This window comes from Oncorhynchus kisutch, linkage group LG18 (genome assembly GCF_002021735.2).
Source record: "Oncorhynchus kisutch isolate 150728-3 linkage group LG18, Okis_V2, whole genome shotgun sequence".
Lineage (NCBI taxonomy): Eukaryota > Metazoa > Chordata > Actinopteri > Salmoniformes > Salmonidae > Oncorhynchus > Oncorhynchus kisutch.
This window is the reverse complement of record NC_034191.2, coordinates 77,081,342-77,109,041: the sequence shown is the minus strand read 5'-3', so window position 1 is coordinate 77,109,041 and position 27,700 is coordinate 77,081,342. Positions and strand designations below refer to the sequence as shown.

The window sequence follows — 27,700 nt, the reverse complement described above, 5'->3', positions numbered from 1 at the left end:
CTGATAATGACATGAACAGCTATATTACCTGATAATGACATGAACAGCTATAGTACCTGATAATGACATGAACAGCTATAGTACCTGATAATGACATGAACAACTATAGTACCTGATAATGACATGAACAGCTACAGTACCTGATAATGACATGAACAGCTATAGCACCTGATAATGACATGAACAGCTATAGTACCTGATAATGACATGAACAGCTATATTACCTGATAATGACATGAACAGCTATAGTACCTGATAATGACATGAACAGATATGGTACCTGATAATGACATGAACAGCTACAGTACCTGATAATGACATGATCAGCTATAGTACCTGATAATGACATGAACAAACATGGATATAGGAAGGGCCCCCGATTGGCGGGCCACTGGCCCAATCATATCACAAGACCTGGATTTGAACCTTTATTAAAAATGGGGGGGGGTCATACTTACTCCTTTGGGGCAGTTGAACATTCCGGGACGTCCTGGGGGCCCGGGGGGGCCAGGGGATCCCTGAGAACAGAGAGGGAGAACAAGACAGTGACAGAGGAAGAGGAAAATATTAGAATCACCATTAGAGTTGAATGGGCAACATACTGGTTCAGAATCACCATTAGAGTTGAATGGGCAACATACTGGTTCAGAGTCACCATTACAGTTGAATGGGCAACATACTGGTTCAGAATCACCATTAGAGTTAAATGGGCAACAAACTGGTTCAGAATCACCATTAGAGTTAAATGGGCAACAAACTGGTTCAGAATCACCATTACAGTTAAATGGGCAACATACTGGTTCAGAATCACCATTAGAGTTGAATGGGCAACATACTGGTTCAGAATCACCATTAGAGTTAAATGGGCAACAAACTGGTTCAGAATCACCATTAGAGTTAAATGGGCAACAAACTGGTTCAGAATCACCATTACAGTTAAATGAGCAACATACTGGTTCAGAATCACCATTAGAGTTGAATGGGCAACAAACTGGTTCAGAATCACCATTACAGTTGAATGGGCAACATACTGGTTCAGAATCACCATTAGAGTTGAATGGGCAACATATTGGTTCAGAATCACCATTAGAGTTGAATGGGCAACATACTGGTTCAGAATCACCATTAGAGTTGAATGGGCAACATACTGGTTCTGAATCACCATTAGAGTTGAATGGGCAACATACTGGTTCAGAGTCACCATTACAGTTGAATGGGCAACATACTGGTTCAGAATCACCATTAGAGTTGAATGGGCAACATACTGGTTCAGAGTCACCATTACAGTTGAATGGGCAACATACTGGTTCAGAATCACCATTAGAGTTGAATGGGCAACATATTGGTTCAGAATCACCATTAGAGTTGAATGGGCAACATACTGGTTCAGAATCACCATTAGAGTTGAATGGGCAACATACTGGTTCTGAATCACCATTAGAGTTGAATGGGCAACATACTGGTTCAGAGTCACCATTACAGTTGAATGGGCAACATACTGGTTCAGAATCACCATTAGAGTTGAATGGGCAACATACTGGTTCAGAGTCACCATTACAGTTGAATGGGCAACATACTGGTTCAGAATCACCATTAGAGTTGAATGGGCAACATATTGGTTCAGAATCACCATTAGAGTTGAATGGGCAACATACTGGTTCAGAGTCACCATTACAGTTGAATGGGCAACATATTGGTTCAGAATCACCATTAGAGTTGAATGGGCAACATACTGGTTCAGAAGTCCATTTCACATCATTCATCCACAAACCTTCATAGTGGAACAACCCTTGATCTGCAGACTTCAGATATGACCACAAGTATACCAAGTCTGGTTAAAACTGTTCAGCCAGTTCGACCAACAATAAAAGTGATGTCACAAACAGATATTGTTGCTTCACTAGAAGTAATCATCATGGAACACTGAGGTAGGGCCAGGGAAGTATTCATCACACTGAGGAAGGGCCAGGGAAGTAATCATCATGGAACACTGAGGTAGGGCCAGGGAAGTAATCATCATGGAACACTGAGGGTAGGGCCAGGGAAGTATTCATCACACTGAGGTAGGGCCAGGGAAGTAATCATCATGGAACACTGAGGTAGGGCCAGGGAAGTATTCATCACACAGAGGAAGGGCCAGGGAAGTATTCATCATGGAACACTGAGGTAGGGCCAGGGAAGTAATCATCATGGAACACTGAGGTAGGGCCAGGGAAGTATTCATCACACTGAGGTAGGGCCAGGGAAGTATTCATCACACTGAGGTAGGGCCAGGGAAGTATTCCTCACACAGAGGAAGGGCCAGGGAAGTATTCATCACACTGAGGTAGGGCCAGGGAAGTATTCATCACACTGAGGTAGGGCCAGGGAAGTAATCATCATGGAACACAGAGGAAGGGCCAGGGAAGTATTCATCACACAGAGGAAGGGCCAGGGAAGTATTCATCACACAGAGGAAGGGCCAGGGAAGTAATCATCATGGAACACAGAGGTAGGGCCAGGGAAGTAATCATCATGGAACACAGAGGTAGGGCCAGGGAAGTATTCATCACACAGAGGAAGGGCCAGGGAAGTATTCATCACACTGAGGTAGGGCCAGGGAAGTAATCATCATGGAACACAGAGGAAGGGCCAGGGAAGTAATCATCAAACTGAGGAAGGGCCAGGGAAGTAATCATCACACTGAGGAAGGGCCAAGGAAGTATTCATCACACTGAGGTAGGGCCAGGGAAGTAATCATCACACTGAGGAAGGGCCAGGGAAGTATTCATCACACTGAGGTAGGGCCAGGGAAGTATTCCTCACACAGAGGAAGGGCCAGGGAAGTATTCATCACACTGAGGTAGGGCCAGGGAAGTATTCATCAAACAGAGGAAGGGCCAGGGAATTATTCATCACACTGAGGTAGGGCCAGGGAAGTATTCATCACACAGAGGAAGGGCCAGGGAAGTATTCATCACACTGAGGTAGGGCCAGGGAAGTATTCATCACACTGAGGTAGGGCCAGGGAAGTAATCATCATGGAACACAGAGGAAGGGCCAGGGAAGTAATCATCAAACTGAGGAAGGGCCAGGGAAGTAATCATCACACTGAGGAAGGGCCAGGGAAGTATTCATCACACTGAGGTAGGGCCAGGGAGGTAATCATCACACTGAGGAAGGGTCAGGGAAGTAATCATCACACTGAGGAAGGGCGGGGAAGTATTCATCACACTGAGGAAGGGCCAGGGAGGTAATCATCATGGAACACTGAGGTAGGGCCAGGGAAGTAATCATCATGGCACAGTGAGGTAGGGCCAGGGAAGTATTCATCACACTGAGGAAGGGCCAGGGAAGTAATCATCATGGCACAGTGAGGTAGGGCCAGGGAAGTAATCATCATGGCACAGTGAGGTAGGGCCAGGGAAGTATTCATCACACCGAGGAAGGGCCAGGGAAGTAATCATCATGGCACAGTGAGGTAGGGCCAGGGAGGTAATCATCACACTGAGGTAGGGCCAGGGAAGTAATCATCACACAGAGGTAGGGCCAGGGAAGTAATAATCACAGTGAGGAAGGGCCAGGGAAGTAATCATCACACAGAGGAAGGGCCAGGGAAGTATTCATCACACTGAGGTAGGGCCAGGGAAGTAATCATCACACAGAGGAAGGGCCAGGGAAGTATTCATCACACTGAGGTAGGGCCAGGGAAGTAATCATCATGGAACACAGAGGAAGGGCCAGGGAAGTAATCATCAAACTGAGGAAGGGCCAGGGAAGTAATCATCACACTGAGGAAGGGCCAGGGAAGTATTCATCACACTGAGGTAGGGCCAGGGAAGTATTCCTCACACAGAGGAAGGGCCAGGGAAGTATTCATCACACAGAGGAAGGGCCAGGGAAGTATTCATCACACTGAGGTAGGGCCAGGGAAGTATTCATCACACAGAGGAAGGGCCAGGGAAGTATTCATCACACTGAGGAAGGGCCAGGGAAGTATTCATCACACAGAGGAAGGGCCAGGGAAGTATTCATCATGGAACACAGAGGAAGGGCCAGGGAAGTATTCATCACACTGAGGTAGGGCCAGGGAAGTAATCATCACACTGAGGAAGGGTCAGGGAAGTAATCATCACACTGAGGAAGGGCCAGGGAGGTAATCATCATGGAACACTGAGGTAGGGCCAGGGAAGTAATCATCATGGCACAGTGAGGTAGGACCAGGGAAGTATTCATCACACTGAGGAAGGGCCAGGAAAGTAATCATCATGGCACAGTGAGGTAGGGCCAGGGAAGTATTCATCACACTGAGGAAGGGCCAGGGAAGTAATCATCATGGCACAGTGAGGTAGGGCCAGGGAAGTAATCATCATGGCACAGTGAGGTAGGACCAGGGAAGTATTCATCACACTGAGGAAGGGCCAGGAAAGTAATCATCATGGCACAGTGAGGTAGGGCCAGGGAGGTAATCATCACACTGAGGAAGGGCGGGGAAGTATTCATCACACTGAGGAAGGGCCAGGGAGGTAATCATCATGGAACACTGAGGTAGGGCCAGGGAAGTAATCATCATGGCACAGTGAGGTAGGGCCAGGGAAGTATTCATCACACTGAGGAAGGGCCAGGGAAGTAATCATCATGGCACAGTGAGGTAGGGCCAGGGAAGTATTCATCACACTGAGGAAGGGCCAGGGAAGTATTCATCACACAGAGGAAGGGCCAGGGAAGTATTCATCATGGAACACAGAGGAAGGGCCAGGGAAGTATTCATCACACTGAGGGAGGCCAGGGAAGTAATCATTATGGAACACAGAGGAAGGGCCAGGGAAGTAATCATCAAACTGAGGAAGGGCCATGGAAGTATTCATCACACTGAGGTAGGGCCAGGGAAGTAATCATCACACTGAGGAAGGGTCAGGGAAGTAATCATCACACTGAGGAAGGGCCAGGGAGGTAATCATCATGGAACACTGAGGTAGGGCCAGGGAAGTAATCATCATGGCACAGTGAGGTAGGGCCAGGGAAGTATTCATCACACTGAGGAAGGGCCAGGGAAGTAATCATCATGGCACAGTGAGGTAGGGCCAGGGAAGTAATCATCATGGCACAGTGAGGTAGGGCCAGGGAAGTATTCATCACACTGAGGAAGGGCCAGGGAAGTAATCATCATGGCACAGTGAGGTAGGGCCAGGGAGGTAATCATCACACTGAGGTAGGGCCAGGGAAGTAATCATCACACTGAGGAAGGGTCAGGGAAGTATTCATCACAGTGAGGTAGGGCCAGGGAAGTAATCATCACACAGAGGTAGGGCCAGGGAAGTAATAATCACAGTGAGGAAGGGCCAGGGAAGTATTCATCACACTGAGGAAGGGCCAGGGAAGTATTCATCACACTGAGGTAGGGCCAGGGAAGTAATCATCATGGAACACAGAGGAAGGGCCAGGGAAGTAATCATCAAACTGAGGAAGGGCCAGGGAAATAATCATCACACTGAGGAAGGGCCAGGGAAGTATTCATCACACTGAGGTAGGGACAGGGAAGTATTCCTCAAACAGAGGAAGGGCCAGGGAAGTATTCATCACACTGAGGTAGGGCCAGGGAAGTATTCATCACACAGAGGAAGGGCCAGGGAAGTATTCATCACACTGAGGTAGGGCCAGGGAAGTATTCATCACACAGAGGAAGGGCCAGGGAAGTATTCATCACACTGAGGAAGGGCCAGGGAAGTATTCATCACACAGAGGAAGGGCCAGGGAAGTATTCATCATGGAACACAGAGGAAGGGCCAGGGAAGTATTCATCACACTGAGGTAGGGCCAGGGAAGTAATCATTATGGAAAACAGAGGAAGGGCCAGGGAAGTAATCATCAAACTGAGGAAGGGCCAGGGAAGTATTCATCACACTGAGGTAGGGCCAGGGAAGTAATCATCACACTGAGGAAGGGTCAGGGAAGTAATCATCACACTGAGGAAGGGCCAGGGAGGTAATCATCATGGAACACTGAGGTAGGGCCAGGGAAGTAATCATCATGGCACAGTGAGGTAGGGCCAGGGAAGTATTCATCACACTGAGGAAGGGCCAGGGAAGTAATCATCATGGCACAGTGAGGTAGGGCCAGGGAAGTAATCATCATGGCACAGTGAGGTAGGGCCAGGGAAGTATTCATCACACTGAGGAAGGGCCAGGGAAGTAATCATCATGGCACAGTGAGGTAGGGCCAGGGAGGTAATCATCACACTGAGGTAGGGCCAGGGAAGTATTCATCACACAGAGGAAGGGCCAGGGAAGTATTCATCACACTGAGGTAGGGCCAGGGAAGTATTCATCACACAGAGGAAGGGCCAGGGAAGTATTCATCACACTGAGGAAGGGCCAGGGAAGTATTCATCACACAGAGGAAGGGCCAGGGAAGTATTCATCATGGAACACAGAGGAAGGGCCAGGGAAGTATTCATCACACTGAGGTAGGGCCAGGGAAGTAATCATTATGGAACACAGAGGAAGGGCCAGGGAAGTAATCATCAAACTGAGGAAGGGCCAGGGAAGTATTCATCACACTGAGGTAGGGCCAGGGAAGTAATCATCACACTGAGGAAGGGTCAGGGAAGTAATCATCACACTGAGGAAGGGCCAGGGAGGTAATCATCATGGAACACTGAGGTAGGGCCAGGGAAGTAATCATCATGGCACAGTGAGGTAGGGCCAGGGAAGTATTCATCACACTGAGGAAGGGCCAGGGAAGTAATCATCATGGCACAGTGAGGTAGGGCCAGGGAAGTAATCATCATGGCACAGTGAGGTAGGGCCAGGGAAGTATTCATCACACTGAGGAAGGGCCAGGGAAGTAATCATCATGGCACAGTGAGGTAGGGCCAGGGAGGTAATCATCACACTGAGGTAGGGCCAGGGAAGTAATCATCACACTGAGGAAGGGTCAGGGAAGTATTCATCACAGTGAGGTAGGGCCAGGGAAGTAATCATCACACAGAGGTAGGGCCAGGGAAGTAATAATCACAGTGAGGAAGGGCCAGGGAAGTAATCATCACACAGAGGAAGGGCCAGGGAAGTATTCATCACACTGAGGAAGGGCCAGGGAAGTATTCATCACACTGAGGTAGGGCCAGGGAAGTAATCATCATGGAACACAGAGGAAGGGCCAGGGAAGTAATCATCAAACTGAGGAAGGGCCAGGGAAGTAATCATCACACTGAGGAAGGGCCAGGGAAGTATTCATCACACTGAGGTAGGGCCAGGGAAGTATTCCTCACACAGAGGAAGGGCCAGGGAAGTATTCATCACACAGAGGAAGGGCCAGGGAAGTATTCATCACACTGAGGTAGGGCCAGGGAAGTATTCATCACACAGAGGAAGGGCCAGGGAAGTATTCATCACACTGAGGAAGGGCCAGGGAAGTATTCATCACACAGAGGAAGGGCCAGGGAAGTATTCATCACACTGAGGTAGGGCCAGGGAAGTATTCATCACACTGAGGTAGGGCCAGGGAAGTAATCATCACACTGAGGAAGGGTCAGGGAAGAATTCATCACACAGAGGAAGGGCCAGGGAAGTATTCATCACACTGAGGTAGGGCCAGGGAAGTATTCATCACACAGAGGAAGGGCCAGGGAAGTATTCATCACACTGAGGAAGGGCCAGGGAAGTATTCATCACACAGAGGAAGGGCCAGGGAAGTATTCATCACACTGAGGTAGGGCCAGGGAAGTATTCATCACACTGAGGTAGGGCCAGGGAAGTATTCATCACACTGAGGAAGGGCCAGGGAAGTAATCATCATGGCACAGTGAGGTAGGGCCAGGGAGGTAATCATCACAATGAGGTAGGGCCAGGGAAGTATTCATCACACAGAGGAAGGGCCAGGGAAGTATTCATCACACTGAGGTAGGGCCAGGGAAGTATTCATCACACAGAGGAAGGGCCAGGGAAGTATTCATCACACTGAGGAAGGGCCAGGGAAGTATTCATCACACAGAGGAAGGGCCAGGGAAGTATTCATCATGGAACACAGAGGAAGGGCCAGGGAAGTATTCATCACACTGAGGTAGGGCCAGGGAAGTAATCATTATGGAACACAGAGGAAGGGCCAGGGAAGTAATCATCAAACTGAGGAAGGGCCAGGGAAGTATTCATCACACTGAGGTAGGGCCAGGGAAGTAATCATCACACTGAGGAAGGGTCAGGGAAGTATTCATCACAGTGAGGTAGGGCCAGGGAAGTAATCATCACACAGAGGTAGGGCCAGGGAAGTAATAATCACAGTGAGGAAGGGCCAGGGAAGTAATCATCACACAGAGGAAGGGCCAGGGAAGTATTCATCACACTGAGGAAGGGCCAGGGAAGTATTCATCACACTGAGGTAGGGCCAGGGAAGTAATCATCATGGAACACAGAGGAAGGGCCAGGGAAGTAATCATCAAACTGAGGAAGGGCCAGGGAAGTAATCATCACACTGAGGAAGGGCCAGGGAAGTATTCATCACACTGAGGTAGGGCCAGGGAAGTATTCCTCACACAGAGGAAGGGCCAGGGAAGTATTCATCACACAGAGGAAGGGCCAGGGAAGTATTCATCACACTGAGGTAGGGCCAGGGAAGTATTCATCACACAGAGGAAGGGCCAGGGAAGTATTCATCACACTGAGGAAGGGCCAGGGAAGTATTCATCACACAGAGGAAGGGCCAGGGAAGTATTCATCACACTGAGGTAGGGCCAGGGAAGTATTCATCACACTGAGGTAGGGCCAGGGAAGTAATCATCACACTGAGGAAGGGTCAGGGAAGTATTCATCACACAGAGGAAGGGCCAGGGAAGTATTCATCACACTGAGGTAGGGCCAGGGAAGTATTCATCACACAGAGGAAGGGCCAGGGAAGTATTCATCACACTGAGGAAGGGCCAGGGAAGTATTCATCACACAGAGGAAGGGCCAGGGAAGTATTCATCACACTGAGGTAGGGCCAGGGAAGTATTCATCACACTGAGGTAGGGCCAGGGAAGTAATCATCACACTGAGGAAGGGTCAGGGAAGTAATCATTATGGAACACAGAGGAAGGGCCAGGGAAGTAATCATCAAACTGAGGAAGGGCCAGGGAAGTAATCATCACACTGAGGAAGGGCCAGGGAAGTATTCATCACACTGAGGTAGGGCCAGGGAAGTAATCATCACACTGAGGAAGGGTCAGGGAAGTAATCATCACACTGAGGAAGGGCGGGGAAGTATTCATCACACTGAGGAAGGGCCAGGGAGGTAATCATCATGGAACACTGAGGTAGGGCCAGGGAAGTAATCATCATGGCACAGTGAGGTAGGGCCAGGGAAGTATTCATCACACTGAGGAAGGGCCAGGGAAGTAATCATCATGGCACAGTGAGGTAGGGCCAGGGAAGTATTCATCACACTGAGGAAGGGCCAGGGAAGTAATCATCATGGCACAGTGAGGTAGGGCCAGGGAGGTAATCATCACACTGAGGTAGGGCCAGGGAAGTAATCATCACACTGAGGAAGGGTCAGGGAAGTATTCATCACAGTGAGGTAGGGCCAGGGAAGTAATCATCACACAGAGGTAGGGCCAGGGAAGTAATAATCACAGTGAGGAAGGGCCAGGGAAGTAATCATCACACAGAGGAAGGGCCAGGGAAGTATTCATCACACTGAGGAAGGGCCAGGGAAGTATTCATCACACTGAGGTAGGGCCAGGGAAGTAATCATCATGGAACACAGAGGAAGGGCCAGGGAAGTAATCATCAAACTGAGGAAGGGCCAGGGAAGTAATCATCACACTGAGGAAGGGCCAGGGAAGTATTCATCACACTGAGGTAGGGCCAGGGAAGTATTCCTCACACAGAGGAAGGGCCAGGGAAGTATTCATCACACAGAGGAAGGGCCAGGGAAGTATTCATCACACTGAGGTAGGGCCAGGGAAGTATTCATCACACAGAGGAAGGGCCAGGGAAGTATTCATCACACTGAGGAAGGGCCAGGGAAGTATTCATCACACAGAGGAAGGGCCAGGGAAGTATTCATCACACTGAGGTAGGGCCAGGGAAGTATTCATCACACTGAGGTAGGGCCAGGGAAGTAATCATCACACTGAGGAAGGGTCAGGGAAGAATTCATCACACAGAGGAAGGGCCAGGGAAGTATTCATCACACTGAGGTAGGGCCAGGGAAGTATTCATCACACAGAGGAAGGGCCAGGGAAGTATTCATCACACTGAGGAAGGGCCAGGGAAGTATTCATCACACAGAGGAAGGGCCAGGGAAGTATTCATCACACTGAGGTAGGGCCAGGGAAGTATTCATCACACTGAGGTAGGGCCAGGGAAGTATTCATCACACTGAGGAAGGGCCAGGGAAGTAATCATCATGGCACAGTGAGGTAGGGCCAGGGAGGTAATCATCACAATGAGGTAGGGCCAGGGAAGTATTCATCACACAGAGGAAGGGCCAGGGAAGTATTCATCACACTGAGGTAGGGCCAGGGAAGTATTCATCACACAGAGGAAGGGCCAGGGAAGTATTCATCACACTGAGGAAGGGCCAGGGAAGTATTCATCACACAGAGGAAGGGCCAGGGAAGTATTCATCATGGAACACAGAGGAAGGGCCAGGGAAGTATTCATCACACTGAGGTAGGGCCAGGGAAGTAATCATTATGGAACACAGAGGAAGGGCCAGGGAAGTAATCATCAAACTGAGGAAGGGCCAGGGAAGTATTCATCACACTGAGGTAGGGCCAGGGAAGTAATCATCACACTGAGGAAGGGTCAGGGAAGTATTCATCACAGTGAGGTAGGGCCAGGGAAGTAATCATCACACAGAGGTAGGGCCAGGGAAGTAATAATCACAGTGAGGAAGGGCCAGGGAAGTAATCATCACACAGAGGAAGGGCCAGGGAAGTATTCATCACACTGAGGAAGGGCCAGGGAAGTATTCATCACACTGAGGTAGGGCCAGGGAAGTAATCATCATGGAACACAGAGGAAGGGCCAGGGAAGTAATCATCAAACTGAGGAAGGGCCAGGGAAGTAATCATCACACTGAGGAAGGGCCAGGGAAGTATTCATCACACTGAGGTAGGGCCAGGGAAGTATTCCTCACACAGAGGAAGGGCCAGGGAAGTATTCATCACACAGAGGAAGGGCCAGGGAAGTATTCATCACACTGAGGTAGGGCCAGGGAAGTATTCATCACACAGAGGAAGGGCCAGGGAAGTATTCATCACACTGAGGAAGGGCCAGGGAAGTATTCATCACACAGAGGAAGGGCCAGGGAAGTATTCATCACACTGAGGTAGGGCCAGGGAAGTATTCATCACACTGAGGTAGGGCCAGGGAAGTAATCATCACACTGAGGAAGGGTCAGGGAAGTATTCATCACACAGAGGAAGGGCCAGGGAAGTATTCATCACACTGAGGTAGGGCCAGGGAAGTATTCATCACACAGAGGAAGGGCCAGGGAAGTATTCATCACACTGAGGAAGGGCCAGGGAAGTATTCATCACACAGAGGAAGGGCCAGGGAAGTATTCATCACACTGAGGTAGGGCCAGGGAAGTATTCATCACACTGAGGTAGGGCCAGGGAAGTAATCATCACACTGAGGAAGGGTCAGGGAAGTAATCATTATGGAACACAGAGGAAGGGCCAGGGAAGTAATCATCAAACTGAGGAAGGGCCAGGGAAGTAATCATCACACTGAGGAAGGGCCAGGGAAGTATTCATCACACTGAGGTAGGGCCAGGGAAGTAATCATCACACTGAGGAAGGGTCAGGGAAGTAATCATCACACTGAGGAAGGGCGGGGAAGTATTCATCACACTGAGGAAGGGCCAGGGAGGTAATCATCATGGAACACTGAGGTAGGGCCAGGGAAGTAATCATCATGGCACAGTGAGGTAGGGCCAGGGAAGTATTCATCACACTGAGGAAGGGCCAGGGAAGTATTCATCACACAGAGGAAGGGCCAGGGAAGTATTCATCACACTGAGGTAGGGCCAGGGAAGTATTCATCACACTGAGGTAGGGCCAGGGAAGTATTCATCACACTGAGGTAGGGCCAGGGAAGTAATCATCACACTGAGGAAGGGTCAGGGAAGTAATCATTATGGAACACAGAGGAAGGGCCAGGGAAGTAATCATCAAACTGAGGAAGGGCCAGGGAAGTAATCATCACACTGAGGAAGGGCCAGGGAAGTATTCATCACACTGAGGTAGGGCCAGGGAAGTAATCATCACACTGAGGAAGGGTCAGGGAAGTAATCATCACACTGAGGAAGGGCGGGGAAGTATTCATCACACTGAGGAAGGGCCAGGGAGGTAATCATCATGGAACACTGAGGTAGGGCCAGGGAAGTAATCATCATGGCACAGTGAGGTAGGGCCAGGGAAGTATTCATCACACTGAGGAAGGGCCAGGGAAGTAATCATCATGGCACAGTGAGGTAGGGCCAGGGAAGTATTCATCACACTGAGGAAGGGCCAGGGAAGTAATCATCATGGCACAGTGAGGTAGGGCCAGGGAGGTAATCATCACACTGAGGAAGGGCCAGGGAAGTAATCATCACACAGAGGTAGGGCCAGGGAAGTATTCATCACACAGAGGAAGGGCCAGGGAAGTATTCATCACACTGAGGTAGGGCCAGGGAAGTATTCATCACACAGAGGAAGGGCCAGGGAAGTATTCATCACACTGAGGAAGGGCCAGGGAAGTATTCATCACACAGAGGAAGGGCCAGGGAAGTATTCATCATGGAACACAGAGGAAGGGCCAGGGAAGTATTCATCACACTGAGGTAGGGCCAGGGAAGTAATCATTATGGAACACAGAGGAAGGGCCAGGGAAGTAATCATCAAACTGAGGAAGGGCCAGGGAAGTATTCATCACACTGAGGTAGGGCCAGGGAAGTAATCATCACACTGAGGAAGGGTCAGGGAAGTAATCATCACACTGAGGAAGGGCCAGGGAGGTAATCATCATGGAACACTGAGGTAGGGCCAGGGAAGTAATCATCATGGCACAGTGAGGTAGGGCCAGGGAAGTATTCATCACACTGAGGAAGGGCCAGGGAAGTAATCATCATGGCACAGTGAGGTAGGGCCAGGGAAGTATTCATCACACTGAGGAAGGGCCAGGGAAGTATTCATCACACAGAGGAAGGGCCAGGGAAGTATTCATCATGGAACACAGAGGAAGGGCCAGGGAAGTATTCATCACACTGAGGGAGGCCAGGGAAGTAATCATTATGGAACACAGAGGAAGGGCCAGGGAAGTAATCATCAAACTGAGGAAGGGCCATGGAAGTATTCATCACACTGAGGTAGGGCCAGGGAAGTAATCATCACACTGAGGAAGGGTCAGGGAAGTAATCATCACACTGAGGAAGGGCCAGGGAGGTAATCATCATGGAACACTGAGGTAGGGCCAGGGAAGTAATCATCATGGCACAGTGAGGTAGGGCCAGGGAAGTATTCATCACACTGAGGAAGGGCCAGGGAAGTAATCATCATGGCACAGTGAGGTAGGGCCAGGGAAGTAATCATCATGGCACAGTGAGGTAGGGCCAGGGAAGTATTCATCACACTGAGGAAGGGCCAGGGAAGTAATCATCATGGCACAGTGAGGTAGGGCCAGGGAGGTAATCATCACACTGAGGTAGGGCCAGGGAAGTAATCATCACACTGAGGAAGGGTCAGGGAAGTATTCATCACAGTGAGGTAGGGCCAGGGAAGTAATCATCACACAGAGGTAGGGCCAGGGAAGTAATAATCACAGTGAGGAAGGGCCAGGGAAGTATTCATCACACTGAGGAAGGGCCAGGGAAGTATTCATCACACTGAGGTAGGGCCAGGGAAGTAATCATCATGGAACACAGAGGAAGGGCCAGGGAAGTAATCATCAAACTGAGGAAGGGCCAGGGAAGTAATCATCACACTGAGGAAGGGCCAGGGAAGTATTCATCACACTGAGGTAGGGACAGGGAAGTATTCCTCAAACAGAGGAAGGGCCAGGGAAGTATTCATCACACTGAGGTAGGGCCAGGGAAGTATTCATCACACAGAGGAAGGGCCAGGGAAGTATTCATCACACTGAGGTAGGGCCAGGGAAGTATTCATCACACAGAGGAAGGGCCAGGGAAGTATTCATCACACTGAGGAAGGGCCAGGGAAGTATTCATCACACAGAGGAAGGGCCAGGGAAGTATTCATCATGGAACACAGAGGAAGGGCCAGGGAAGTATTCATCACACTGAGGTAGGGCCAGGGAAGTAATCATTATGGAAAACAGAGGAAGGGCCAGGGAAGTAATCATCAAACTGAGGAAGGGCCAGGGAAGTATTCATCACACTGAGGTAGGGCCAGGGAAGTAATCATCACACTGAGGAAGGGTCAGGGAAGTAATCATCACACTGAGGAAGGGCCAGGGAGGTAATCATCATGGAACACTGAGGTAGGGCCAGGGAAGTAATCATCATGGCACAGTGAGGTAGGGCCAGGGAAGTATTCATCACACTGAGGAAGGGCCAGGGAAGTAATCATCATGGCACAGTGAGGTAGGGCCAGGGAAGTAATCATCATGGCACAGTGAGGTAGGGCCAGGGAAGTATTCATCACACTGAGGAAGGGCCAGGGAAGTAATCATCATGGCACAGTGAGGTAGGGCCAGGGAGGTATTCATCACACAGAGGAAGGGCCAGGGAAGTATTCATCACACTGAGGTAGGGCCAGGGAAGTAATCATCACACAGAGGTAGGGCCAGGGAAGTAATAATCACAGTGAGGAAGGGCCAGGGAAGTAATCATCACACAGAGGAAGGGCCAGGGAAGTATTCATCACACTGAGGAAGGGCCAGGGAAGTATTCATCACACTGAGGTAGGGCCAGGGAAGTAATCATCATGGAACACAGAGGAAGGGCCAGGGAAGTAATCATCAAACTGAGGAAGGGCCAGGGAAGTAATCATCACACTGAGGAAGGGTCAGGGAAGTATTCATCACACAGAGGAAGGGCCAGGGAAGTATTCATCACACTGAGGTAGGGCCAGGGAAGTATTCATCACACAGAGGAAGGGCCAGGGAAGTATTCATCACACTGAGGAAGGGCCAGGGAAGTATTCATCACACAGAGGAAGGGCCAGGGAAGTATTCATCACACTGAGGTAGGGCCAGGGAAGTATTCATCACACTGAGGTAGGGCCAGGGAAGTATTCATCACACTGAGGAAGGGCCAGGGAAGTAATCATCATGGCACAGTGAGGTAGGGCCAGGGAGGTAATCATCACAATGAGGTAGGGCCAGGGAAGTATTCATCACACAGAGGAAGGGCCAGGGAAGTATTCATCACACTGAGGTAGGGCCAGTGAAGTATTCATCACACAGAGGAAGGGCCAGGGAAGTATTCATCACACTGAGGAAGGGCCAGGGAAGTATTCATCACACAGAGGAAGGGCCAGGGAAGTATTCATCATGGAACACAGAGGAAGGGCCAGGGAAGTATTCATCACACTGAGGTAGGGCCAGGGAAGTAATCATTATGGAACACAGAGGAAGGGCCAGGGAAGTAATCATCAAACTGAGGAAGGGCCAGGGAAGTATTCATCACACTGAGGTAGGGCCAGGGAAGTAATCATCACACTGAGGAAGGGTCAGGGAAGTATTCATCACAGTGAGGTAGGGCCAGGGAAGTAATCATCACACAGAGGTAGGGCCAGGGAAGTAATAATCACAGTGAGGAAGGGCCAGGGAAGTAATCATCACACAGAGGAAGGGCCAGGGAAGTATTCATCACACTGAGGAAGGGCCAGGGAAGTATTCATCACACTGAGGTAGGGCCAGGGAAGTAATCATCATGGAACACAGAGGAAGGGCCAGGGAAGTAATCATCAAACTGAGGAAGGGCCAGGGAAGTAATCATCACACTGAGGAAGGGCCAGGGAAGTATTCATCACACTGAGGTAGGGCCAGGGAAGTATTCCTCACACAGAGGAAGGGCCAGGGAAGTATTCATCACACAGAGGAAGGGCCAGGGAAGTATTCATCACACTGAGGTAGGGCCAGGGAAGTATTCATCACACAGAGGAAGGGCCAGGGAAGTATTCATCACACTGAGGAAGGGCCAGGGAAGTATTCATCACACAGAGGAAGGGCCAGGGAAGTATTCATCACACTGAGGTAGGGCCAGGGAAGTATTCATCACACTGAGGTAGGGCCAGGGAAGTAATCATCACACTGAGGAAGGGTCAGGGAAGTATTCATCACACAGAGGAAGGGCCAGGGAAGTATTCATCACACTGAGGTAGGGCCAGGGAAGTATTCATCACACAGAGGAAGGGCCAGGGAAGTATTCATCACACTGAGGAAGGGCCAGGGAAGTATTCATCACACAGAGGAAGGGCCAGGGAAGTATTCATCACACTGAGGTAGGGCCAGGGAAGTATTCATCACACTGAGATAGGGCCAGGGAAGTAATCATCACACTGAGGAAGGGTCAGGGAAGTAATCATTATGGAACACAGAGGAAGGGCCAGGGAAGTAATCATCAAACTGAGGAAGGGCCAGGGAAGTAATCATCACACTGAGGAAGGGCCAGGGAAGTATTCATCACACTGAGGTAGGGCCAGGGAAGTAATCATCACACTGAGGAAGGGTCAGGGAAGTAATCATCACACTGAGGAAGGGCGGGGAAGTATTCATCACACTGAGGAAGGGCCAGGGAGGTAATCATCATGGAACACTGAGGTAGGGCCAGGGAAGTAATCATCATGGCACAGTGAGGTAGGGCCAGGGAAGTATTCATCACACTGAGGAAGGGCCAGGGAAGTAATCATCATGGCACAGTGAGGTAGGGCCAGGGAAGTAATCATCATGGCACAGTGAGGTAGGGCCAGGGAAGTATTCATCACACTGAGGAAGGGCCAGGGAAGTAATCATCATGGCACAGTGAGGTAGGGCCAGGGAGGTAATCATCACACTGAGGAAGGGCCAGGGAAGTAATCATCACACAGAGGTAGGGCCAGGGAAGTAATAATTACAGTGAGGAAGGGCCAGGGAAGTAATCATCATGGCACACTGAGGTAGGGCCAGGGAGGTAATCATCACACTGAGGAAGGGTCAGGGAAGTATTCATCACAGTGAGGTAGGGCCAGGGAGGTAATCATCACACTGAGGTAGGGCCAGGGAAGTAATCATCACAGTGAGGTAGGGCCAGGGAGGTAATCATCACACTGAGGTAGGGCCAGGGAGGTAATCATCATGGAACAGTGAGGTAGGGCCAGGGAAGTAATCATCACACTGAGGTAGGGCCAGGGAAGTAATCATCACAGTGAGGAAGGACCAGGGAAGTAATCATCATGGCACAGTGAGGTAGGGCCAGGGAAGTAATCATCACACAGAGGAAGGGCCAGGGAAGTATTCATCACACTGAGGAAGGGCCAGGGAAGTATTCATCACACTGAGGTAGGGCCAGGGAAGTAATCATCATGGAACACAGAGGAAGGGCCAGGGAAGTAATCATCAAACTGAGGAAGGGCCAGGGAAGTAATCATCACACTGAGGAAGGGCCAGGGAAGTATTCATCACACTGAGGTAGGGCCAGGGAAGTATTCCTCACACAGAGGAAGGGCCAGGGAAGTATTCATCACACAGAGGAAGGGCCAGGGAAGTATTCATCACACTGAGGTAGGGCCAGGGAAGTATTCATCACACAGAGGAAGGGCCAGGGAAGTATTCATCACACTGAGGAAGGGCCAGGGAAGTATTCATCACACAGAGGAAGGGCCAGGGAAGTATTCATCACACTGAGGTAGGGCCAGGGAAGTATTCATCACACTGAGGTAGGGCCAGGGAAGTAATCATCACACTGAGGAAGGGTCAGGGAAGTATTCATCACACAGAGGAAGGGCCAGGGAAGTATTCATCACACTGAGGTAGGGCCAGGGAAGTATTCATCACACAGAGGAAGGGCCAGGGAAGTATTCATCACACTGAGGAAGGGCCAGGGAAGTATTCATCACACAGAGGAAGGGCCAGGGAAGTATTCATCACACTGAGGTAGGGCCAGGGAAGTATTCATCACACTGAGGTAGGGCCAGGGAAGTAATCATCACACTGAGGAAGGGTCAGGGAAGTAATCATTATGGAACACAGAGGAAGGGCCAGGGAAGTAATCATCAAACTGAGGAAGGGCCAGGGAAGTAATCATCACACTGAGGAAGGGCCAGGGAAGTATTCATCACACTGAGGTAGGGCCAGGGAAGTAATCATCACACTGAGGAAGGGTCAGGGAAGTAATCATCACACTGAGGAAGGGCGGGGAAGTATTCATCACACTGAGGAAGGGCCAGGGAGGTAATCATCATGGAACACAGAGGAAGGGCCAGGGAAGTATTCATCACACTGAGGTAGGGCCAGGGAAGTAATCATTATGGAACACAGAGGAAGGGCCAGGGAAGTAATCATCAAACTGAGGAAGGGCCAGGGAAGTATTCATCACACTGAGGTAGGGCCAGGGAAGTAATCATCACACTGAGGAAGGGTCAGGGAAGTAATCATCACACTGAGGAAGGGCCAGGGAAGTAATCATCATGGCACAGTGAGGTAGGGCCAGGGAAGTAATCATCATGGCACAGTGAGGTAGGGCCAGGGAAGTATTCATCACACTGAGGAAGGGCCAGGGAAGTAATCATCATGGCACAGTGAGGTAGGGCCAGGGAAGTAATCATCATGGCACAGTGAGGTAGGGCCAGGGAAGTATTCATCACACTGAGGAAGGGCCAGGGAAGTAATCATCATGGCACAGTGAGGTAGGGCCAGGGAGGTAATCATCACACTGAGGTAGGGCCAGGGAAGTAATCATCACACTGAGGAAGGGTCAGGGAAGTATTCATCACAGTGAGGTAGGGCCAGGGAAGTAATCATCACACAGAGGTAGGGCCAGGGAAGTAATAATCACAGTGAGGAAGGGCCAGGGAAGTAATCATCACACAGAGGAAGGGCCAGGGAAGTATTCATCACACTGAGGAAGGGCCAGGGAAGTATTCATCACACTGAGGTAGGGCCAGGGAAGTAATCATCATGGAACACAGAGGAAGGGCCAGGGAAGTAATCATCAAACTGAGGAAGGGCCAGGGAAGTAATCATCACACTGAGGAAGGGCCAGGGAAGTATTCATCACACTGAGGTAGGGCCAGGGAAGTATTCCTCACACAGAGGAAGGGCCAGGGAAGTATTCATCACACAGAGGAAGGGCCAGGGAAGTATTCATCACACTGAGGTAGGGCCAGGGAAGTATTCATCACACAGAGGAAGGGCCAGGGAAGTATTCATCACACTGAGGAAGGGCCAGGGAAGTATTCATCACACAGAGGAAGGGCCAGGGAAGTATTCATCACACTGAGGTAGGGCCAGGGAAGTATTCATCACACTGAGGTAGGGCCAGGGAAGTAATCATCACACTGAGGAAGGGTCAGGGAAGTATTCATCACACAGAGGAAGGGCCAGGGAAGTATTCATCACACTGAGGTAGGGCCAGGGAAGTATTCATCACACAGAGGAAGGGCCAGGGAAGTATTCATCACACTGAGGAAGGGCCAGGGAAGTATTCATCACACAGAGGAAGGGCCAGGGAAGTATTCATCACACTGAGGTAGGGCCAGGGAAGTATTCATCACACTGAGATAGGGCCAGGGAAGTAATCATCACACTGAGGAAGGGTCAGGGAAGTAATCATTATGGAACACAGAGGAAGGGCCAGGGAAGTAATCATCAAACTGAGGAAGGGCCAGGGAAGTAATCATCACACTGAGGAAGGGCCAGGGAAGTATTCATCACACTGAGGTAGGGCCAGGGAAGTAATCATCACACTGAGGAAGGGTCAGGGAAGTAATCATCACACTGAGGAAGGGCGGGGAAGTATTCATCACACTGAGGAAGGGCCAGGGAGGTAATCATCATGGAACACTGAGGTAGGGCCAGGGAAGTAATCATCATGGCACAGTGAGGTAGGGCCAGGGAAGTATTCATCACACTGAGGAAGGGCCAGGGAAGTAATCATCATGGCACAGTGAGGTAGGGCCAGGGAAGTAATCATCATGGCACAGTGAGGTAGGGCCAGGGAAGTATTCATCACACTGAGGAAGGGCCAGGGAAGTAATCATCATGGCACAGTGAGGTAGGGCCAGGGAGGTAATCATCACACTGAGGAAGGGCCAGGGAAGTAATCATCACACAGAGGTAGGGCCAGGGAAGTAATAATTACAGTGAGGAAGGGCCAGGGAAGTAATCATCATGGCACACTGAGGTAGGGCCAGGGAGGTAATCATCACACTGAGGAAGGGTCAGGGAAGTATTCATCACAGTGAGGTAGGGCCAGGGAGGTAATCATCACACTGAGGTAGGGCCAGGGAAGTAATCATCACAGTGAGGTAGGGCCAGGGAGGTAATCATCACACTGAGGTAGGGCCAGGGAGGTAATCATCATGGAACAGTGAGGTAGGGCCAGGGAAGTAATCATCACACTGAGGTAGGGCCAGGGAAGTAATCATCACAGTGAGGAAGGACCAGGGAAGTAATCATCATGGCACAGTGAGGTAGGGCCAGGGAAGTAATCATCACACAGAGGAAGGGCCAGGGAAGTATTCATCACACTGAGGAAGGGCCAGGGAAGTATTCATCACACTGAGGTAGGGCCAGGGAAGTAATCATCATGGAACACAGAGGAAGGGCCAGGGAAGTAATCATCAAACTGAGGAAGGGCCAGGGAAGTAATCATCACACTGAGGAAGGGCCAGGGAAGTATTCATCACACTGAGGTAGGGCCAGGGAAGTATTCCTCACACAGAGGAAGGGCCAGGGAAGTATTCATCACACAGAGGAAGGGCCAGGGAAGTATTCATCACACTGAGGTAGGGCCAGGGAAGTATTCATCACACAGAGGAAGGGCCAGGGAAGTATTCATCACACTGAGGAAGGGCCAGGGAAGTATTCATCACACAGAGGAAGGGCCAGGGAAGTATTCATCACACTGAGGTAGGGCCAGGGAAGTATTCATCACACTGAGGTAGGGCCAGGGAAGTAATCATCACACTGAGGAAGGGTCAGGGAAGTATTCATCACACAGAGGAAGGGCCAGGGAAGTATTCATCACACTGAGGTAGGGCCAGGGAAGTATTCATCACACAGAGGAAGGGCCAGGGAAGTATTCATCACACTGAGGAAGGGCCAGGGAAGTATTCATCACACAGAGGAAGGGCCAGGGAAGTATTCATCACACTGAGGTAGGGCCAGGGAAGTATTCATCACACTGAGGTAGGGCCAGGGAAGTAATCATCACACTGAGGAAGGGTCAGGGAAGTAATCATTATGGAACACAGAGGAAGGGCCAGGGAAGTAATCATCAAACTGAGGAAGGGCCAGGGAAGTAATCATCACACTGAGGAAGGGCCAGGGAAGTATTCATCACACTGAGGTAGGGCCAGGGAAGTAATCATCACACTGAGGAAGGGTCAGGGAAGTAATCATCACACTGAGGAAGGGCGGGGAAGTATTCATCACACTGAGGAAGGGCCAGGGAGGTAATCATCATGGAACACAGAGGAAGGGCCAGGGAAGTATTCATCACACTGAGGTAGGGCCAGGGAAGTAATCATTATGGAACACAGAGGAAGGGCCAGGGAAGTAATCATCAAACTGAGGAAGGGCCAGGGAAGTATTCATCACACTGAGGTAGGGCCAGGGAAGTAATCATCACACTGAGGAAGGGTCAGGGAAGTAATCATCACACTGAGGAAGGGCCAGGGAAGTAATCATCATGGCACAGTGAGGTAGGGCCAGGGAAGTAATCATCATGGCACAGTGAGGTAGGGCCAGGGAAGTATTCATCACACTGAGGAAGGGCCAGGGAAGTAATCATCATGGCACAGTGAGGTAGGGCCAGGGAAGTAATCATCATGGCACAGTGAGGTAGGGCCAGGGAAGTATTCATCACACTGAGGAAGGGCCAGGGAAGTAATCATCATGGCACAGTGAGGTAGGGCCAGGGAGGTAATCATCACACTGAGGTAGGGCCAGGGAAGTAATCATCACACTGAGGAAGGGTCAGGGAAGTATTCATCACAGTGAGGTAGGGCCAGGGAAGTAATCATCACACAGAGGTAGGGCCAGGGAAGTAATAATCACAGTGAGGAAGGGCCAGGGAAGTAATCATCACACAGAGGAAGGGCCAGGGAAGTATTCATCACACTGAGGAAGGGCCAGGGAAGTATTCATCACACTGAGGTAGGGCCAGGGAAGTAATCATCATGGAACACAGAGGAAGGGCCAGGGAAGTAATCATCAAACTGAGGAAGGGCCAGGGAAGTAATCATCACACTGAGGAAGGGCCAGGGAAGTATTCATCACACTGAGGTAGGGCCAGGGAAGTATTCCTCACACAGAGGAAGGGCCAGGGAAGTATTCATCACACAGAGGAAGGGCCAGGGAAGTATTCATCACACTGAGGTAGGGCCAGGGAAGTATTCATCACACAGAGGAAGGGCCAGGGAAGTATTCATCACACTGAGGAAGGGCCAGGGAAGTATTCATCACACAGAGGAAGGGCCAGGGAAGTATTCATCACACTGAGGTAGGGCCAGGGAAGTATTCATCACACTGAGGTAGGGCCAGGGAAGTAATCATCACACTGAGGAAGGGTCAGGGAAGTATTCATCACACAGAGGAAGGCCCAGGGAAGTATTCATCACACTGAGGTAGGGCCAGGGAAGTATTCATCACACAGAGGAAGGGCCAGGGAAGTATTCATCACACTGAGGAAGGGCCAGGGAAGTATTCATCACACAGAGGAAGGGCCAGGGAAGTATTCATCACACTGAGGTAGGGCCAGGGAAGTATTCATCACACTGAGGTAGGGCCAGGGAAGTATTCATCACACTGAGGAAGGGCCAGGGAAGTAATCATCATGGCACAGTGAGGTAGGGCCAGGGAGGTAATCATCACAATGAGGTAGGGCCAGGGAAGTATTCATCACACAGAGGAAGGGCCAGGGAAGTATTCATCACACTGAGGTAGGGCCAGGGAAGTATTCATCACCCAGAGGAAGGGCCAGGGAAGTATTCATCACACTGAGGAAGGGCCAGGGAAGTATTCATCACACAGAGGAAGGGCCAGGGAAGTATTCATCATGGAACACAGAGGAAGGGCCAGGGAAGTATTCATCACACTGAGGAAGGGCCAGGGAAGTATTCATCACACTGAGGTAGGGCCAGGGAAGTAATCATCATGGAACACAGAGGAAGGGCCAGGGAAGTAATCATCAAACTGAGGAAGGGCCAGGGAAGTAATCATCACACTGAGGAAGGGCCAGGGAAGTATTCATCACACTGAGGTAGGGCCAGGGAAGTATTCCTCACACAGAGGAAGGGTCAGGGAAGTATTCATCACACAGAGGAAGGGCCAGGGAAGTATTCATCACACTGAGGTAGGGCCAGGGAAGTATTCATCACACAGAGGAAGGGCCAGGGAAGTATTCATCACACTGAGGAAGGGCCAGGGAAGTATTCATCACACAGAGGAAGGGCCAGGGAAGTATTCATCACACTGAGGTAGGGCCAGGGAAGTATTCATCACACTGAGGTAGGGCCAGGGAAGTAATCATCACACTGAGGAAGGGTCAGGGAAGTATTCATCACACAGAGGAAGGGCCAGGGAAGTATTCATCACACTGAGGTAGGGCCAGGGAAGTATTCATCACACAGAGGAAGGGCCAGGGAAGTATTCATCACACTGAGGAAGGGCCAGGGAAGTATTCATCACACAGAGGAAGGGCCAGGGAAGTATTCATCACACTGAGGTAGGGCCAGGGAAGTATTCATCACACTGAGGTAGGGCCAGGGAAGTAATCATCACACTGAGGAAGGGTCAGGGAAGTAATCATTATGGAACACAGAGGAAGGGCCAGGGAAGTAATCATCAAACTGAGGAAGGGCCAGGGAAGTAATCATCACACTGAGGAAGGGCCAGGGAAGTATTCATCACACTGAGGTAGGGCCAGGGAAGTAATCATCACACTGAGGAAGGGTCAGGGAAGTAATCATCACACTGAGGAAGGGCGGGGAAGTATTCATCACACTGAGGAAGGGCCAGGGAGGTAATCATCATGGAACACTGAGGTAGGGCCAGGGAAGTAATCATCATGGCACAGTGAGGTAGGGCCAGGGAAGTATTCATCACACTGAGGAAGGGCCAGGGAAGTAATCATCATGGCACAGTGAGGTAGGGCCAGGGAAGTAATCATCATGGCACAGTGAGGTAGGGCCAGGGAAGTATTCATCACACTGAGGAAGGGCCAGGGAAGTAATCATCATGGCACAGTGAGGTAGGGCCAGGGAGGTAATCATCACACTGAGGAAGGGCCAGGGAAGTAATCATCACACAGAGGTAGGGCCAGGGAAGTAATAATTACAGTGAGGAAGGGCCAGGGAAGTAATCATCATGGCACACTGAGGTAGGGCCAGGGAGGTAATCATCACACTGAGGAAGGGTCAGGGAAGTATTCATCACAGTGAGGTAGGGCCAGGGAGGTAATCATCACACTGAGGTAGGGCCAGGGAAGTAATCATCACAGTGAGGTAGGGCCAGGGAGGTAATCATCACACTGAGGTAGGGCCAGGGAGGTAATCATCATGGAACAGTGAGGTAGGGCCAGGGAAGTAATCATCACACTGAGGTAGGGCCAGGGAAGTAATCATCACAGTGAGGAAGGACCAGGGAAGTAATCATCATGGCACAGTGAGGTAGGGCCAGGGAAGTAATCATCACACAGAGGAAGGGCCAGGGAAGTATTCATCACACTGAGGAAGGGCCAGGGAAGTATTCATCACACTGAGGTAGGGCCAGGGAAGTAATCATCATGGAACACAGAGGAAGGGCCAGGGAAGTAATCATCAAACTGAGGAAGGGCCAGGGAAGTAATCATCACACTGAGGAAGGGCCAGGGAAGTATTCATCACACTGAGGTAGGGCCAGGGAAGTATTCCTCACACAGAGGAAGGGCCAGGGAAGTATTCATCACACAGAGGAAGGGCCAGGGAAGTATTCATCACACTGAGGTAGGGCCAGGGAAGTATTCATCACACAGAGGAAGGGCCAGGGAAGTATTCATCACACTGAGGAAGGGCCAGGGAAGTATTCATCACACAGAGGAAGGGCCAGGGAAGTATTCATCACACTGAGGTAGGGCCAGGGAAGTATTCATCACACTGAGGTAGGGCCAGGGAAGTAATCATCACACTGAGGAAGGGTCAGGGAAGTATTCATCACACAGAGGAAGGGCCAGGGAAGTATTCATCACACTGAGGTAGGGCCAGGGAAGTATTCATCACACAGAGGAAGGGCCAGGGAAGTATTCATCACACTGAGGAAGGGCCAGGGAAGTATTCATCACACAGAGGAAGGGCCAGGGAAGTATTCATCACACTGAGGTAGGGCCAGGGAAGTATTCATCACACTGAGGTAGGGCCAGGGAAGTAATCATCACACTGAGGAAGGGTCAGGGAAGTAATCATTATGGAACACAGAGGAAGGGCCAGGGAAGTAATCATCAAACTGAGGAAGGGCCAGGGAAGTAATCATCACACTGAGGAAGGGCCAGGGAAGTATTCATCACACTGAGGTAGGGCCAGGGAAGTAATCATCACACTGAGGAAGGGTCAGGGAAGTAATCATCACACTGAGGAAGGGCGGGGAAGTATTCATCACACTGAGGAAGGGCCAGGGAGGTAATCATCATGGAACACTGAGGTAGGGCCAGGGAAGTAATCATCATGGCACAGTGAGGTAGGGCCAGGGAAGTAATCATCATGGCACAGTGAGGTAGGGCCAGGGAAGTATTCATCACACTGAGGAAGGGCCAGGGAAGTAATCATCATGGCACAGTGAGGTAGGGCCAGGGAGGTAATCATCACACTGAGGTAGGGCCAGGGAGGTAATCATCACACTGAGGAAGGGCCAGGGAAGTAATCATCACACTGAGGAAGGGCCAGGGAAGTAATCATCACACAGAGGTAGGGCCAGGGAAGTAATAATTACAGTGAAGAAGGGCCAGGGAAGTAATCATCATGGCACACTGAGGTAGGGCCAGGGAGGTAATCATCACACTGAGGAAGGGTCAGGGAAGTATTCATCACAGTGAGGTAGGGCCAGGGAGGTAATCATCACACTGAGGTAGGGCCAGGGAAGTAATCATCACAGTGAGGTAGGGCCAGGGAGGTAATCATCACACTGAGGTAGGGCCAGGGAGGTAATCATCATGGCACAGTGAGGAAGGACCAGGGAAGTAATCATCATGGCACAGTGAGGTAGGGCCAGGGAAGTAATCATCATGGCACAGTGAGGTAGGGCCAGGAACCTCTGACACGTGTTGAGGAAAGCTGTCTTACTGAAAGCAGTGCCGTTCTTCTCTGGCTTAGTGGGCCCCACCTTCAGATGTCTGCAGTACCGTTCGGCTCTGGCTAGGGGGCCCCACCTTCAGATGTCTGCAGTACCGTTCGGCTCTGGCTAGGGGGCCCCACCTTCAGATGTCTGCAGTACCGTTCGGCTCTGGCTAGGGGGCCCCACCTTCAGATGTCTGCAGTACCGTTCGGCTCTGGCTAGGGGGCCCCACCTTCAGATGTCTGCAGTACCGTTCGGCTCTGGCTAGGGGGCCCTAGTGAAGTGGTTGGCCCTAGTGAAGTGGTTGGCCCTAGTGAAGTGGTTGGCCCTAGTGCTGTGGTTCTCAAACCTTTGTCCGTGACCCATCTAAAGAGGGACGGAGTTCAACTCACCGACACACCCACAGCGTCTCCTCTGTCTCCTTTATGCCCCATTATTCCGGGACGACCCTGTAGCGAGAAAAACCACATCATTAATGGAAGGATGGCAATATGACCACATTCTGTAGTGTTCTGCATTTGTGTAACCCAAAAGAGTGCTCTTGGGTTTAGGCACTACATGTCACTAAAACACATTCTCACTGCCATTGTTATCATTTGTAGACGACAAGGTTAAAAGAGCGTCTCAAATCCTAATGTGCGGTACTTACCGGACGACCAGGATAGCCATATTCTCCTTTGGGTCCTTCTGGCCCAATGGGACCCTGTAGAACAACAGCAGCAGTGTTTCCCTTTATATTTCTACCCTCAGCAGGTACACGTGCTGACAAAGATACAGTTGAAGTCGGAAGTTTAGTAGCTTGGTTTCCTGAAAATAATGTATATCATTGCTAGATATATTTTAAAGACTAGTTACCATCTGTTGAACACTTTTTGTTAAACTACTTCAAACTACTGTTAATTGATGCATTGGAAACTGAAAAAGCAGCAATATACAGATGAAGTTGGAAGTTTACATACAATTAGGTTGGAGTCATTCAAACTCGTTTTTCAACGACTCCACAAATTTGTTGTTAACAGACTAGTTTTGGCAAGTCGGTTAGGACATCTACTTTGTGCATGATACAAGTAATTCTTCCAACAACTGTTTACAGACAGATTATTTCACTTATAATTCACTGTATCACAATTCCAGTGTGTCAGAAGTTTACATACACTAAGTTGACTGTGCCTTTAAACAGCTTGGAAAATTCCAGAAAATTATGTAATGGCTTTAGAAGCTTCTGATAGGCTACTTGACATCATTTGAGTCAATTGGAGGTGTACCTGTGGATGTATTTCAAG

At 50.3% G+C, this 27,700-nt stretch overlaps 1 protein-coding gene across 1 annotated transcript in view; it reads right to left on the bottom strand.

Annotated features, from left to right (window-relative positions):
• The window catches only part of LOC109880011 (collagen alpha-1(XVIII) chain-like), a 180,938-nt gene that overhangs the window by 18,426 nt on the left and 134,812 nt on the right, over window positions 1–27,700 (bottom strand). The window contains exons 25-27 of the mRNA XM_031796880.1: window positions 27,067–27,120; window positions 26,810–26,866; window positions 459–518 (exon numbers count right to left, since the gene is read on the bottom strand). Of these exons, the coding sequence (XP_031652740.1) occupies window positions 459–518; window positions 26,810–26,866; window positions 27,067–27,120 (171 nt within the window). The remainder of the gene's footprint in view (window positions 1–458; window positions 519–26,809; window positions 26,867–27,066; window positions 27,121–27,700) is intronic.